The sequence below is a fragment of the Grampus griseus genome (genome assembly GCF_964374135.1).
Source record: "Grampus griseus genome assembly, chromosome: 10".
Lineage (NCBI taxonomy): Eukaryota > Metazoa > Chordata > Mammalia > Artiodactyla > Delphinidae > Grampus > Grampus griseus.
The window spans coordinates 100,293,165-100,309,438 of record NC_139004.1 but is presented as its reverse complement, the minus strand read 5'-3'; the positions used below and the strand labels follow the sequence as shown (position 1 = coordinate 100,309,438).

Here is a 16,274-nt window from a genome sequence, read left to right as displayed (position 1 = left end):
TTTGACAGCATCAAGTACATTCACGTTGTTGTACTGCCACTGCCACCATCCACCCCAGAACTCTTTTCATCTTTCCAGTGTGAAGCTCTGTCCCCATTAAACACTAATTCCCCATCCCCCTCCCCTAGGCGCTGGGAGCCACCATTCTACTCTCTTGTCTCTGTGAATTTAGCTACTCTGGGGACCTCATATAAGTGGAATCATATGCGATGTTTGTCCTTTTGTGACTGGCCTACTTCACTGAGCATAATGTCCTAAAGGCTCATCCATGTGGTAGCAAGTGTCAGAATCTCCTTCCTTTTTAAAGCTGAACAATACTCCGTCGTATGTGTAGACCACACTTTGTGTACCCATCATCCATCCATGGACACTTGGGTTGCCCTCACCTTTTGGCTGCTGTGAATAATGTACATGGGAGTGCAAATACCTATTCAAGTGGCAGGTATTTCTTAAATGTGAGAGAGATGCCAGCCCAGCTGGACATTCTCATGGGTGAGCTTGGAGAGAAGAGAAAGTGACACAGCTGTGACCTCACTTGCTGTAACTTGGGTCCCGAATACGGGGCTGGTTGGGAGCTGAAGGGGATTCTCAATGAGCAGGAAGTTTTAGGAAGTTAATTCCAGCCCAGCGTGGGGACAGGGTCAGAGGGGCGAGCACTCAAGTGGGGGAATTGGGTGTGGGTTGTCATTTGGGAGGGCGGAGGGACGGGAGGGAACATCTGTAGGGGCCCTGCAGGGGCTTTCCCGCTCCTGAGGCTCCTAACCTGGAGAAGGGGAAGGGAAGCACCTCGTTCAGCTGGGAGGCGGCTTCCCTTTTTGAACCAAAGCTTCTGCTCAGGAGTCTGTGATGGAGGCCGTGAGGGAGGGTGGCCATTGGACAGGTACTTGTCCAGAACGATGGGTTGTAAGAGGGATGCCCGTAGCCTTCCTGGGTGTGGGCTGGTGGCCACAGAGTTGGAGTCGGCAGCCGAGCCCTCACCGCACGCCTGTGCACACACACACACAAACACACACAAACACACACACACACAAACACACACCCCTCCATCTTCCACATAAGAAAGGTTTGCCCTTTACAATGAGGAAACTCAGGCTCAGAGTGGGGCAGTGGCAGAACCCCTCCTGCCCCCATCCTGAGGGGCCGCTGTTGGTTTCCAGGTCAGCCGCCCTGTGATGGAGAAAGTGCCCTATGCCCTGAAGATCGAGACTTCCGAGTCCTGCCTGACCCTGTCTGCAAGGTAGGAGGAGGGGAGAGGAGGGACGGTCTGGGGCAGAAGGGGCAGGATTTTGCTGGTGGGAACATTTGGAATAACAGGTGCTGGAAGTGTTGTCATTTTTATTTCGGTATCCTTTTGGGTAAAGGACTTTTGTCTTTTCATTATTTCTTGTCCTTTTGGGGATCACAGACCTCTTGGAGAATCTGGTAAAACTATGGCTTCTCTCCCCAGAAAAAAAAATGAGCATACACATAAAACTTTACATAGAATCTCGGGGGTTTCCAGAGCCCGTTGCTTAAATATAAAAATATCTCATCGTTGTAAAACCCTAAGGATTATTGGGTCTTTGCAGCAGTAAGAAAAGTTACAGCCAATGGAAAGTGCGTAGTGCACCTTAGTTTACAAAATGGTCTGCGTTTAGGCTTCCAGGTCTGGAGAGCAAGAGAAAAATAAGGAGTGAGCATTCATCATTTTACTTTCCCTGTTTGGGGGTAAGGCCTTTCTATCAGAGATGGCTGTTTTCTTTAGGCCCTCGAGCTCTGCCCCGGGGACCCCTCCTCGCTGGCTTCTGGCAGAGAAAGGGCTCCCCCCTCCCTCTTTCGGGGCAATGCCAGGTCAAGCCAGGGTGCGGAGGAGGGGCTCAGAAACCAGGGAGCGGGGGCTCCTGCCAGGGGCCTCTCTGGGCAGAGTAGGGGTACAGAGTTCCCCAGGTAGGAGTGTCTTCCCTCCCAGCCAGCGTGTGACCCGGGCGGCAGCAGGTCCCTTTGTGGGCGTGGTTCTGGGTGTGGGATGGGACTTCCGGCCTGACGCACACGCTCTGTCATAGATGCGCTTTCCCGTCCTCAGTGCCCAGTCCTGTGCTGAGGATACAAACTGTCTAAGCCTTGGTTTGCTCAGAAGAGCCCACTTTACAGGTTGGAAAGTTATGACCTAGCAGAGCATAACTGCTGTAATAGTAGTGATGACAAAGGTGACATACACTGGGCACCTGCCAGGTGTCAGGCGCTTCCTCGGATCCTCAGCACCACCCTCGGAGGTGGGGCCTGCAGCTCCTCCCATGTGCAGGGAGTTGAGGCCTAGAGAGGGGTTCCACATCCATGTGAGGCAGAACTGGTGTTCAAACGCAGGACTGTGTGAGCCAGAGCACTTCTCCACTACTGTCTACTGCCTGAGGGGGAAAAAGTAGCCTTGGAAATTCTAAGGAGTGACCCCTCCATCTGGGGAAGTGAGGGAAGGCTTCCTGGAGGAGGTGATGCCTGGGTGGGTTTCCATGGCCTCTCCTCTCCTTATCTCTAGGTAAAATCAGGGGCATGAGGAGGCCCAGGGTGTGGTTTCATTTTGCCCAACCGTGAAGTGAGGGTAGTGACAAGCCACGCTTAGCGCTTCAGGTGGGGCTGCCTGTCTCTCCTAGGCAGAGGCACTGCCCTTTGGCCAGTGGCCTCAAGGAGCCACTGTCACTGTCAGGCCAGTCACCTTCCTGCTAGCCCCAGATACTTCATGCTGAAGCTTCCAGGGGACTCATGCATCTCCTTTTAGGGATGTGGCATCTGGCTGCCCACCACCCTCCCTTCCAGGCCAAACCGGTCCCTTCTTCTAGTTTGAGTCCACACACTTAGTACGGGGTGGGAATGACATCTAGGGGGCTCTGTGAGAATTTCCACTCTGAAGCTGCTCTGGGGCAGCTCAGGCCAGGTGTGGCTCTCACCACTCAGGAGACCCCGCCAGGCTCGGAGCAGGGATGGGAAGTCTTCGTTTTGGATGAGTGAGTGGGAAGTTGTGTGGGAAACTGAGGAGGAAGATGGAGAGAGTGGGACGGTGACCGTTGCCAGCATTTATCCACCCACCCTCGCAGTGGTACCTGGCCCTCATCCCCCTGCCAGCCTGCCCCCCTAAAGTGTGGGACCCCTTGCTTTTGCACGGTGCTGTGTCCTCGACAGAGTCCTCCACACCACACGTGTCATTTGGTCCCTACAACAGCCCTGGGAGTTAGAGGAGCAGTGTTGGATGTTCCCTTGTTACGGGCAGAGCCCGAATACAAGTAACATTTGGGGCCGCCTGCTCGGAAGCAGAGGTGCCGCGGTGCAAGCCTTGGCCCGTCTGGCAGGTGGCTGGGCTGGCCAGTGGGGTTTCAGGCGTGGGGGAGAGAGGCTCTGGTGTGGGGGAGGGGCGGGGCCACCAGGGCGTGGTCCACCCCCAGAGGGCAGAAGGCAGAGCCCTCGTGCACCCCTCGCTCACTCCAGCTCATGCCCACAGCTCCTGTGCAGAGAGGGACGAGTGGCACAGCTGTCTGAGCAGAGCCCTCCCTGAGGACTCCAAGGCCCAGGCTCTGGCTGCCTTCCAGCATAGCGTGGAGGTGAGCGGGGTTTCTGGGGCACCCGTCTCACAGACCTGGGTTTCCCTGGGGCCCCTGCACACCCACGAGGCCTCGCATCTCCTTCCATCAGGGCCCTGGGTCCTCCCCGTGTCCGGCTCAGGATAATCACTGTGCAGCCCAGAGCCTGGCACCTACGGCTCCGTTTGTAACTGATGTCAGCTCCCTGGGGGTTGCAGGGGAGCCTGTAGAAGAGGAGTCCACCCCGCCCACACACGTGCACACCCCGTACGGGGTAGGGGGGTGTCCATCCAGTTGGTCTCCTGACCCCACTGCTTGTCCGATTCCGCTGTTCCAGATACGGGAGAGGCTGGGGGTCAGCCTGGGGGAGAGGCCCCCGACCCTAGTGCCTGTCACACACGTGATGATGTGCATGAACTGTGGCTGTGACTTCTCCCTCACCCTGAGGCGCCACCACTGTCACGCCTGCGGCAAGGTGAGTCCCCGTCGGGGGCCATGGGCGTGGCGGCGGCGTTGGGTGGGGACCGGGGGGCGTCCAGCAGCTGCTGCGTGTCGGGCCCAGAGTGGGGCATGTTCACACCAACCCTGTGAAGTTAATTCCCCTTTTACTGATACCCTCCCACCAGGACTCCAGATCCCAGGCCCATCCCACTACACCAGCAAGCTCTCAAAAGGAAGTCGTAGCGGATGTGGTGGTTTTCCTGGGATGAAAAGCATCCTGTCACGGTTAAGGGCACGGGCTCATCAGAAAAACAGATCAGCTTACAGCATGGTGATGATAGTTAGCAAAAGTGTAGTGTATGTTTGAAACTTGCTAAGAGAGTAGATCTTAAAAGTTCTCATGCAAGAAAAGAAAATTGTAACTGTATGTGGTAGATGGATGCTAGCTGGACATTGTGGTGAGCATTTCATCGTACAGTCTCCCTTGATATCCACAGGGGGTTGGTTCTAGGATCCTAGGATCCCCGTGGCTACCAAAATCCGAGGATGCTCAAGCCCCTTATGTAAAATGGTGTAGTAGCTGCATATAACCTACGCACATCCTCCCGTATACTTTAAATCACCTCTAGATCGCTTATAACGCCTAATACGGTGTAAATGCTATGTGAATAGTTATAAACATAGCATGAATTCCGTGTAAACAGTGGCCAGCACACGGCAAATTCACATTTTGCTTTTGAAATTTTCTGGAATATTTCTAATGTTTTTGATCCACAGTTGGTTGAATCCAGGGATATGGAAGCCACAGACATGGAGGGCCCACTGTATATATGTATATTGAATCATTACATTGTACACCTGAAACTAAAATAATGTTATGTATTTTAGAAATTTTTAGAAAAGAAAAACAGATAAGCACCTGCACAGAAACATAATTACTGTGCTCAGAGCACGGGGCCCTGGAGGAGGTGGGAGCGAGTGGGCAGGGGGCGCGGACGCGTCGCTGTGTGCGTGCTGGGAGGGTGAGACCCTCTGACATGCATCACCCCACCAGATCGTCTGCCGGAACTGCTCAAGGAACAAGTACCCTCTGAAGTACCTCAAGGACCGCATGGCCAAGGTGTGTGACGGCTGCTACGGGGAGCTGAAGAAGAGGGGCGGGGACATCCCAGGCCTGATGAGAGGTACCGGGGACCACCCTCCCTTTCTTCCCCACGTGGCTTCTCCCAACCACCTTCCTGGGGAGGCTCTGAACAAAAGCAGCCCTCAAGGAGGAAACCATTTCCGCAAACGTTGGTTCTGTAGAAAGTGCATAGGTGCACCCAGGGGAAGGGTTCCATGGACAGCTAAGTTTGGGAAACGCTGGGTCCACGCGTCTGTGGCGAGGACGGTTGGCCGGCGCTCACGTCTGCTCTGCGTAGCGGCCCTCTCTGCAGGCCTGTGTTCCGTGGGGCCTTTTTGCAATAAGGATGACGAGATGGAGAGCAGAGGCATCATGGTCGCGGAGGGGCTGAGGGTCCTCCAGTAAAGGAGCCCGAGGCAGCTGAGCTGGCCTGTGAGAGCCCTTGCTCAGGGGACAGGCTTCGGCAGAGCAGGGTCAGCTGGAAGGAAAGCAGGTGGATCCTGGGCCTAAAACCAGACTCCCCCTCCCCCACCCCCCAGGGCCACCTGAGGCCATCGGAGAGGACAGCCCAGCCTCATGGAGACTTGGAGAAGAGGGGCTAGCCAGCACTCAGGGAAGGCCTGCCCCCAGCCCCGCCTTTGTGTTAGCAGAGGGGGCTGTGCCCGTCTTCCTAGTCACGCTGAACCGCCCCAGTGAGGCTGGGTCCCATCTTGGGAGGGACGGGAGCCCAGATTTCACAGACACGTGGCTTCTGTGCCCATCCGCGTGGACTCTCACCTCCCTTTCCGGCGCTTGTCTTGATGTAGGGCGGCCCGTGAGCATGAGCTTCCCCCTGTCCTCCACCCGCTTCTCGAGTAGCGCCTTCTCATCCGTCTTCCAGAGCATCAACCCCTCAGCCTTCAAGAAGCAGAAAAAAGTCCCTTCGGCACTGACCGAGGTGAGGCAGGTGGGGCTACCTGCATGGGAGGCTGGGGATTGAGACGTTTCTCGGTCCTTCTCAGTGGACAGGGACGGACCCCCCACCCAAGCCGGACCAGGCTCTTCAGGACAAAGAGGATCCCTAATGGGAGGTGTCCTGACTCACGCTAACAAAGGCAGCCCTGAAGCACAGGCCCGTCTCCTGGGTGACCGAGAAGACACCTGTTGGTTACAGAGGACAGGAGCCCAAGTGGTTGTAGGTGGTGCTAGGAGACATCTCTCCCATCCTTCTCTGCACCTGTCCCCGCAGCCTAGACCTAGTCCCCAGGGTTACTGCACAGATCACCCGGGCACTTGGGTCTAAAGCTGTTTGTCCTGGCTCAGGTCTCCCACGTCAGCCCTTCCCTGCCCCCTCCCCCCGCCCCCGAGCTTTGCACCATTCTCTCACCCTGGGGGTCCCACACGGGCTCAGGTGGTGAGCCTCCTAAGGGTCGTGGGGCTCTTTGCAGGAAACCTCAGAATTAGCTAAACTAAATTCCATTCTGGAAACAGGACCAGATTACATGTCTGTATTCTAATCACAACCACAAACAAATGTGTGCCATGAATATACATGCTGTCAAAAGAAGAGTGATCAGCTGTTTCCAAGTTTTTTCATTAATATTCATTATTGAGTAGCAGGTGGTAATAAAAAAGTGTTGGGGATGCAAATTTTAAATGAGTACAGTTCTGTCCATTAACTTAATTCCTTTTGCATTTTAAAAATCTTGTAAATAACACATAGGCGATAAAAATTTTTTCACAACACAGAAGACTATATGATAAAAAGTGAGTTTCTCTCCCTCCCCAGACTCCTTCAGTCCCACCCCTCAAAGGTAACCACCATCAAGTTTCTTATGGACCCTTCCAGAAATTTTTGTGCATATACATAATAAAGATAGACGATCATAGGTCCTTTTTTTTACCCAAAAGATGATATACTGGGTCCTCTGTACATTTCTTCCAGTTAATTTATCTTCAGTATTATTATTTCACAGTAGTTCATACACATAAATCTCACACTTCTTGCATTGTGTGGCTGTCTCATCATTTATTTAACTAGTCCCTTTCCACAAATTGAGAAAAGATCACCCTCTCACTCACACTGTGGTGTCTGCATGAGCTGAGCTCATAGAACCTGAGTGTTCTGTGGGTGCAGAGTTCGAGAACCGTTCTCACTCTTTGGGTATCCGGGCACTGTGATCCTGGTGCTGTGTGGATCTGCCCCAGCCAGGTTGGCAGTTTTTGCCCAAAGTGACAACCTTTTTGTTATTCAGCAAAGACTACACCGTGGGCTCTGCAGCAGCCCCAGAAGAAATGGGCGCCCGTCCCTCTCCGCCCTCTCCTCTTCCCCCAGGAGCTCCACCTTAGCAGTGAGATCTGCTTCCCATGGGAAGGTCTGCAGGAATGCTGCCTCTGGAGCATCTGTCAGGGAGGGAGACCGCAGAGTCGGTTTCCCTGATGTGTTCTGTACATTCTGCCTTTCTCACTCTGGAGCTGCTCCAGCAGGTCAAGTGTGGGGAGAGAAGTCGAGTCTGGTGTTAGAAGTCCTAGGACCCGGAGAGGGGCAGGTTCCTTTCCTGGTACTTCTCAAAACACCCGGCTGGTTGTAGCTTCCTCTCCCTACACTGAAGTTAGCTGACCTTCAGAGCATTTGCTGAGAGATCTGAGTTCTTACCCTCTCTTCAACTAAGTCAGGATTTGACCTTTGGTAGATCCCTCCATTCCTCTGGGCCTCAGTTTCCCCACCTGTAAAATGAGAAAGATGAAATGATTTCAAAACCTGGCTTTATTGCTCTCATAGTAGGGTGAATATTTATGGAGCACTTACTGTGGGTCAGGCACTGTACCTGACAGGTACCCGTCTTATGTCACTTAATTCCAGTTTTACTAGTAAGGACACTGAGACTTTGAGGACGTAAGTGGCCTGACATTACCCTTCTAGTAGCTGGTAGAGCCTGTGCTGGAGCCCTAGATTGGTCCTACTCCAAGCCTGTGTTCTTAGCCCCCATTATGAAGCCTGTTCAACAGACCACAACCACTACTACTACTACTTAGAGGAGTTAACAAACTCATTAGGCAGGAGGTCATAAAACCTTTCAGATAAACAGTACAAAAGGGATCCCCTCTTAAATATAAGAAAGAAATAAGCTGAAAAGTATAAGAATCAATTTTAGAAGGAAGAAACTTTCCCCCAAATATCTGCAGTTTTGTAATTTGGGGGCTTGGGGGTTGAGGGCAGGGAACCAGGAATCTGAATCTCCACCAGGGGGCAGCACTCCTGCAGGCAGTTTTTGATTCCAGTGTCTAGGATCCGCAAATCCTGTCAGTAAATCCTGTCTCTCAGATATGGTACCGTTTTGCTGCCTTTGAGGTGCTGGGTGGATCCCGAGATCATCCAAGTCTCAGATTCCAAAGCAGTATAAACACCCTGCCAGCAGGTTCGCAGTGTCATTTTGGCTCTGTGTAAACCGTGTCTACTACCTGGTGCCCTGACCGCCCTGCTTCCGTCTGCCAGGTGGCCGCCTCCGGAGAGGGCTCCGCCATCAGCGGTTATCTCAGCCGTTGTAAGAAAGGGAAGAGGCACTGGAAGAAGCTCTGGTTTGTCATCAAAGGCAAAGTGCTCTACACCTACATGGCCAGTGAGGTAGTGTGGTTCCTGCTTTCTCTCCTCTCCCGTGAGGGCCCGTGGGTTAAGCTTGTGCCTCAGACTGTCTATGTGGGGTGTGCACTGTGCCTCACCAGAGGGCGGTGTGAGTCTAGCATCTGGTTCCCACGTCAGTTCCCACGTCGGTCAGGTGTTTACTGAGGGACGCCATGTGGATATGCAGCCATGCATTCATTTCCAATCTGAGTAATTTACTGCTTCTTTGTGGGGCTAAGGCGGTACAGCAGGCAAGCCTGTGCAGCATAGCATTTGGGTATCACAGCCCCAGCATCCAGGACAAGCTGGCACTCCCTAAAAGAGAGCGCCTTTGTGTTCTCCGCTTCAGTTGTTTGAGACAAAATTCAGCAGCTTGGAGGAAGCTACCATACTTACTTACTTATTTATTTAAGGTTGCATCAGGTCTTAGTTGCGGCATGCTGGATCTTCATTGCAGCACATGGGCTTCTCTCTAGTTGTGGCGCATGGGCTCCAGAGTGCTTGGGCTCTGTAATTGAGGCGCGTGGGCTCAGTAGTTGTGGCGCGCGGGCTTAGTTGCCCCATGGCATGTGGGATCTTAGTTCCCCAACCAGGGATCGAACCCGCATCCCCTGCATTGGAAGGCAGATTCTTAACCACTGGACCACCAGGGAAGTCCCACTTCTTTACTTTTTGTCTGTGCATTTGTCAGGGAACTATATTGCCTCGTGGTAACTCTTCTGCTAAGTAAAACTCAAGTTTATGTGTGTGTATATATATATGTGTATATATATATGTGTGTATATATATATATATATATATATATATATATATATATATATATATATATCATGGAACATCTTACATTTACGTCTACTAAAATATCAGAGAGAGGGCCTTGGTCAAGCCTGCTTCTGGAGTAGATAGGTGTGAGCTTGGCTGTACAGCAGGGGGCGCTCTGGTCCTGGCCCAGGCTGAACCTGTGGGATAATGTGAAAGATTTCTGTGTCCAGGCCCCACCATCTGATGGTTTCCACAGGCAAAATCCGCTTTGAAAATGGGACTTAAATGCATTCTGCCCAGCTGCACAGGGTAGGTGCTTTACCCACAAGGATGTGCACATCAGCACAGGGCTGGCCCTTCTCCCCTGACCGCAGATGCTGGCATCCGGGCAGAAGGCACTGCCTTCTTCCTGGCATAAAGCTTCCCTCATGAGGGGCCTGCAGCTGCGCCGGCTGCAGTCAGCCCCATCTTCAGGGATCCCAGAGGCCAGGAGGGACGCAGACACACAGAGGGGACCCACTGTGGGCCTGAGTGACTCGGGCACTGTGTGAGGCAAGCCCTCCCCTGAGGGGGCCTTTCGCTTATGGGTCCACAGATGGGACTCTCCGTGCTGAGGAGAATGTGGATCTTTCTGGAACAATCTGAAGTGTGCTGCAACCCAGAGCGGCATCTTCCTAAGGAGGCATTCCACAGGACACTCGCAGGGGCCCTCTGAGAACTGGGTTCTGAGAGAACCCTGAGTAGACAGTTTGTGGGACTTCCTCACAGTAGTGCTTTTGAGTCTCTAACGAACAACGGCGTGTTGTGGGTCCCCAGGATGTGGAGAGTCCCAAGGTGGCCTGACAGCAGGCCCTTCCTCACAGAGCATCTCATGGAAAACACACTTGGGGAAGAAATACTGGCTTAGACAGATGAACAAAGGCTAGTGATAATTAACCAACCACCAAAGAGAGTGGATCCTGTTTGAGAATGGAAAACCCAGAGGCCCCGGGTCCCGAGCAACAGTTGTCATGGAAGTGAGAGTGTGGGTTAATTTTAAAAGACGGATTTAAGTATGCTTCCAAAGCCACTTCTTCAGAGAGAGGAACTTGTACAGTTTCTCACTAAGCCTAAACCAATGACAGGACCAAGCTTTCAAATTCCATCAAAGAAAAAAATTTGATAAAATGGATAGCCAGTTTTCACTGTCTACACTACCATGAGCCCCGTCATGTACCCTGAGGTAACCCAAACCAGATGTAACTTGCTGTCAGTAACAGTCCTGGGAGAGAGTGACTATCAGAAATACATAGGAATCTTTTAAATTTTTTCCAATATTTTATTATTTAGTTAATATATTTATTATTATGTTTAAAAAATTTCAAACATAAAGAAATGTTGAAGGAATTTTACAGTGAACGGTCTTATAACCATCAACTAGATTATACAATTAACATTTTATTATACTTCCTTGAACAAATATCTATTCATCTCTCATCCGTCTTACTTTTTGATGCTTTTCAAGTATACTTCCTCCTAAGAGTTCAATATTTCTGTATCTTTTTTTTCTTTTGAGGTACAACTTATATATAATGAAGTACACAAATCTTAAGGATACTATCTGTTGAGTCTTGACTAATGAATATCCCTGTAAATCCCCACCTCACCCCTATCCCCAGAGGCAACACACTGTTTTGATTTTTTTCTTACCGCATATTAGTTATCTCTTTTAGATCTTCATACAGATGGAATCATGTGTGACTTTTTCCACTCAGCATGTTTTTGAGATTCATTCATGTTGTTGCATTCAGTAGTAGGTCATTTCTTTTATGACTGAGTAGTACTCCGTTTTGTGAATATACCAGTTTGTCCATTCACCAGTTGAAGGACATTTGAGTTGTTTCCAATTTGAGGCGGTTATGCATAAAGCCAATTTAAACTTTTGCATACAGGTTTTTGTGTGAAAATAGTTTTTATTTCACCTTGGGTGAATACCTAGGATTGGAATTTCTGGATCACAGAAGGGTATATATTTGGCTTCTAAGAAATTAGCAGACATTTTTCCAGAATGGTGTAGCATTTAACAGTCCCTGCAACAGTGTAGGTAAATTTGGGAGTTCTGGTTGTTCCATGTGTTTGTCAGCACTTGGTATTGTCAGTCTTTAATTTAGCCATTCTGGTGAGGGTGTGGTAGTATCTTAATGTGGTTTTAATTTAGATTTCCCTAGTGACTAATGATATTTTTCGTGTGTCTGTTGGCTATATATATTTTTTTCTTTGAGAAGTGTCTGTTCGGATCTCTTGCCCATTTTTTAGAGTAGATTGTTTGTTATTGAGTTACAGGAATTCTTTCTGTACCTTGGCTACCAGTCTTTTATCAGATAGATGCTTTGTGAATATTCTTTCCCAGTCTGTGGCTTGTCTGTTCATTTTTTTAAATGAATGAATCAATCAATCTTTTGGTGAACAGAAGTTTATAACTTTAATGAGGTCAATTAATGTTTTCTTTTTTGGCTGTTGCTTTCATGTCCTAAGAAACTTCCGACTACTGTAAGTCACAAAGTTGTTTTCCCCATATTTTCTTTTGAAAACTTTAATGTTTTAGCTTTTACATTTAGGTCTATCTCAAATTAATTTTTGTGTATGGTGTGAGATACGGGCCAAGGCTCAATTTTTCCCCTGTGGATATCCAGTTGTTCCAGCACCATTTGTTGAAAAGACTTTCCTTTTCTTACTGGATTATTTTGGTGTCTTTATTAAATATTAAATGACGAAGTGTGGGTCTATTTCTGGGCTCCCTATTCTGTTTTACTGATATATTTACCAAACCTTATGCCAATACCATACTGTCTGTCTTATTACTATAACTTTATATAGTAAGCCTTAAGTCAGGTCATGTAAGTCCTCCAACTTTGTTCTTTTTAGAGGTTTCAGTACAATTTTGAATTTAATTGGTAAGGGTGAGCATCCTCTTGCTTTGTCTCAATCTTAAGAGAAAAGGATTCACTATTTCGCTCTTAAGTATGATGTTACTGGTAGGTATTTTATAGATGCCCTTGGTCAGATTAAGGAAGTTCCCTTCTATTCCTAGTTTGCTATGAGTTTTTATCATGAATGGATGTTGAATTTTGTCAAAAGTTTTTTCTGATCTAGCAGTCTTTTTTTTCTTAAACATCTTTATTGGAGTATAATTGCTTTACAATGGTGTGTTAGTTTCTGCTGTATAATAAAAATATGGAACGCTTCACAAATTTGCATGTCATCCTGGCTCGGGGGCCATGCTAATCTCTGTATCGTTTCAATTTTAGTATATGTGCTGCCAAAGGAGCACTGATCTAGCAGTCTTTGAAAATTGATTCCCTTTTAGACACAAACTCTACTCCCCCCTCCTCCCACAATCATTCTAATGTGCTTAACTAATTATATATCTTTGTTTATATGTGATTTTATAAAGTTGTATTCTTTATGAACATGTATTTTTACATAAATATGTGTGTATAAAAATATCTTTATATATAAAAAGCTCTTTCTTTTTCCACTAAGCACTGTGATTTTAAGATTCATCTGTGTTCTCTGGGTACATCTCACTAAATTGTAAGCAGCTCTATAGCACGGACACCCTGAGTGCTCCATATTGAAGCGCTGTGAAAGAGGACCTGGGGGGATGAGTACAGAATACGTTAACGAGGGTAACACTAGAAATCTGAGTCACTGATAAATCGAGTCAGTGGAAAGAATGTGGGGTTTTAGAAAGTGGTCTCGAGTCCAAACACTGGCTCTGCCCCTTACTCGCTGGGTGATCTTGGGGAGTTATTTACCTTCCTTGAGCCTCAGTTTCTTCTTAGAATGGGGGTGACACCTTCTATGATTGGTACAAAGATTAAACAAGATAATATGAAAGTGAATGTGCCTGGACCCTAAATGCTGTCACAAAATGTTAAGTTTCTTTTCCTCCTCGTGACTGGTGCTGGCGGGGAAGTGGGAGTGAAGAGTATGTGTGTGATAATTGCACCGTTGCCAGAGATGCCCCACACAGAGGGGCTCGTCGTGCATGTTACATTGGAAGCATCAGTGATTGCTAAGCTGCTGACTGGGTATCTTGCCGTGTTTAACATCAGTTTTCCCTTTGCCTCCCTGCAGGACACAGTGGCCTTGGAGAGCATGCCCCTCCTAGGTTTCACCATTGCGCCAGAAAAGGAGGAGGGCAGCAGCGAAGTAGGACCTATTTTTCACCTTTACCACAAGAAAACCGTATTTTATAGCTTCAAAGCAGAGGATACCAATTCGGCTCAGAGGTACCAAAATAACTAGTCGTGCGTTTCCTTGCCTGTCTCTCAGAAGGGAACGAGCTGTCGCCCTGGGCTTTGGCTTCTGTTCTTCTCCATCCATCCTGTCCTTTCAAGTCCCCTCGGGCCACAGCAGAACAGCAGATTTAAATTCACAGGCAGACCTCAGACATATTGCGGGTTCGGTTCCAGACCACCACAGTGAAGCGAATGTTGAAGCAAAGCGAGTCACAAACTTTTTGGTTGGCCAGTGCGTAAAAAGTTATGTTTATACTGTAGTCTGCTACCTCTGCAATAGCATTACATCTAAAAAAAATGTACATACCTTGATTTGAAAAAACTTTACTGCTAAAATATGCTAACCATCATCCGAGCCTTTAACAAGTCATGATGTTTTTCTAATAGTGACATCAAAGATCACTGGTCACAGGTCACCATAACAAATACAGTAACAATGGAAAAGTTTGGAATATTGTGAGAACTGCCAAAATATGATACAGAGACACAGACTGAGCAAATACTGTTGGAAAAATGGTGCTGCTAGACTTGCTGGACATAGGGTTTCCACAAACCTTCATTTATAGAAAATGCAGTATCTCTGAGCACAGTAAAGCAAAGCACAATAAAATGAGGTCTGCCTGTATTATAACTCATTCACACAGGTGTGCATTGATTCAGCAACCTTTGCACTGTACTCTAGGCGTTTTGCTAAATGCTAGGGAAACAAATATAGTAGGACACGGTTGCTGACTTCAGGCTAATAATAACGTAGTCTCATCATTCATGGGTTCCGTGACCAGGGTTCCAGGCAGAGCCTCAACACCAAGTGTCCCCTCTCTTCTGTGTTGCAGGTGGATCGAAGCCATGGAAGATGCGAGTGTGTTATAGCAGTTATCAAGCACGTGGACTCAGAGTACACTCTTAGGTTGATGCGTGGACCCTTCCAGAAGCCAATCTGTGTCTCCACTCATCTGGGCACACATCTCGATTCAGCATGGGGGCTGACCTTGTTTGCTGTAACCCCTCTCTCACACCTTCACAAGTGGAACCCTTAAGGGATATTTATGGACCTTTTCTGTCTTCGTGTTTTCCACCCCCGCCCCAGGCATAAACTATTTTCTTTTCCAGTAGTGAGTTAAAATTTAGTAACATGAAGACGTGGAAACCAATAGAGAAGTACATTTTAGAAATGCAAGCTTTTTAGTAGAAACAAGCTTTTACAATTTTTACTCCTGGTAAACATGATGACCTTTCACGTTGTTGATGTCAGTGCCTCAGGTGAAATGAGAAACAACCAGCAAATAACAGCTACTCTCATCAAAAGCACTTTATTGTTTTACTGAGCAACAACCTCCAGTTTTATTTTTTCCAAGGGATTTACTTAAGTAAATGGTAGATGGAGTCCTGTGGACTAATCTGCCACCAGTACTGGCTGTGGCGCAAGGAGGCGACACCAGGAGGGTCTCCCTTACCACGGAGGGTGCAGGGCCACGTGGCACTGGAGCACAAGGGGAGGACTCTCTCCTCCAAGTGCCCGCCCGCCCACTCGACCTGCAGACCGACAGGGCTTCCGAAAGGAGATATTCCTTCCTCCCCACGGCAGTCCCAACACCAGAGTAGTGCGGGAAACTCCGCTGCTGGCAGATCCGGCCCCCGCCCCCAGAGGTCACTGCAGACCCTCCGAAGAGACAGAGGTCTGCTTTAATTTATTGTGTGCCTTCCTGAGTTTACCCCGCACAAGCTGACGTCGTTACGCTTGTGAGAACTCTTCTTGTTTTCGACACGGTGATCCTTCTGCTGTATTCCTGAAGCCTTGAAAGAGACAAAAGGAGAGAAAACAAGATGCAATCAGAAGGTGAATTCGTGGTCTTGGCCAGTGGCTCTGGACACAGTGAGGGAGCACAGAAATAGTGGCTTGAAGATCCTCTCTGGGCGCCTGGGGCTCAGTCACCTCCCCGCTGATGACTGCTGCTCACGATGCTGGACGTGTTTTTACATAAAGCAGAGTGGTGGGGGGACTCCTTGTTACTCTCATCGAAATAAAAAACCATCATCACACTTTCTGATGTCCTGTCCCCATCTTCCTGCTGCCCTGTCCCCTGAAAAAGGCATTTGCTGACAAACATTTTGTAAAAAGCACCATCTCCAGGAGTTATTTACATTAAATATTTTTAGGGGAATTTTTTTTTCTAGTTTGCAGTTCTTTTAAAATGTTTGGTCAAACATTTAATTAATGATTCAAAGTAAGTGATTAGAGAGGCCTTCTTATTAATTTTTGAGGACTTTCATTTTCATCATCAGACATATTGAAATGGGCCTTCTAGACCCTTTGAGCCTTTAGAAAGCACAACAAGACTTCAGCACAAGGAAGTGGGCGCTTCTCCAACCTGCCCGTGCCACTGCCCATTGTCAGTTTCTGAGCTCCGGGTAGAATTATGTCTGGAAGTCATCTGGAAGGCCTCTTTTACTGTATAACATCCTACTTCTGATACTCCGTAAAGAAGATGTGATAGGGCTTTTATTCTCAGTGAATA

General features: G+C 48.5%; 1 protein-coding gene across 2 annotated transcripts in view; it reads left to right on the top strand.

Moving 5' to 3' along the window:
• FGD5 (FYVE, RhoGEF and PH domain containing 5) overlaps positions 1–15,784 on the top strand; it is a 115,833-nt gene extending 100,049 nt beyond the window's left edge. For both annotated transcript variants that reach the window (XM_082662778.1, XM_082662777.1), the window contains 8 exons: positions 1,158–1,237; positions 3,470–3,569; positions 3,886–4,023; positions 5,044–5,173; positions 5,919–6,049; positions 8,588–8,716; positions 13,595–13,749; positions 14,592–15,784. In XM_082662778.1, the coding sequence (XP_082518904.1) occupies positions 1,158–1,237; positions 3,470–3,569; positions 3,886–4,023; positions 5,044–5,173; positions 5,919–6,049; positions 8,588–8,716; positions 13,595–13,749; positions 14,592–14,628 (900 nt within the window). In that variant the 3' untranslated portion in view covers positions 14,629–15,784. The remainder of the gene's footprint in view (positions 1–1,157; positions 1,238–3,469; positions 3,570–3,885; positions 4,024–5,043; positions 5,174–5,918; positions 6,050–8,587; positions 8,717–13,594; positions 13,750–14,591) is intronic.
• Positions 15,785–16,274: the final 490 nt, after the last annotated feature.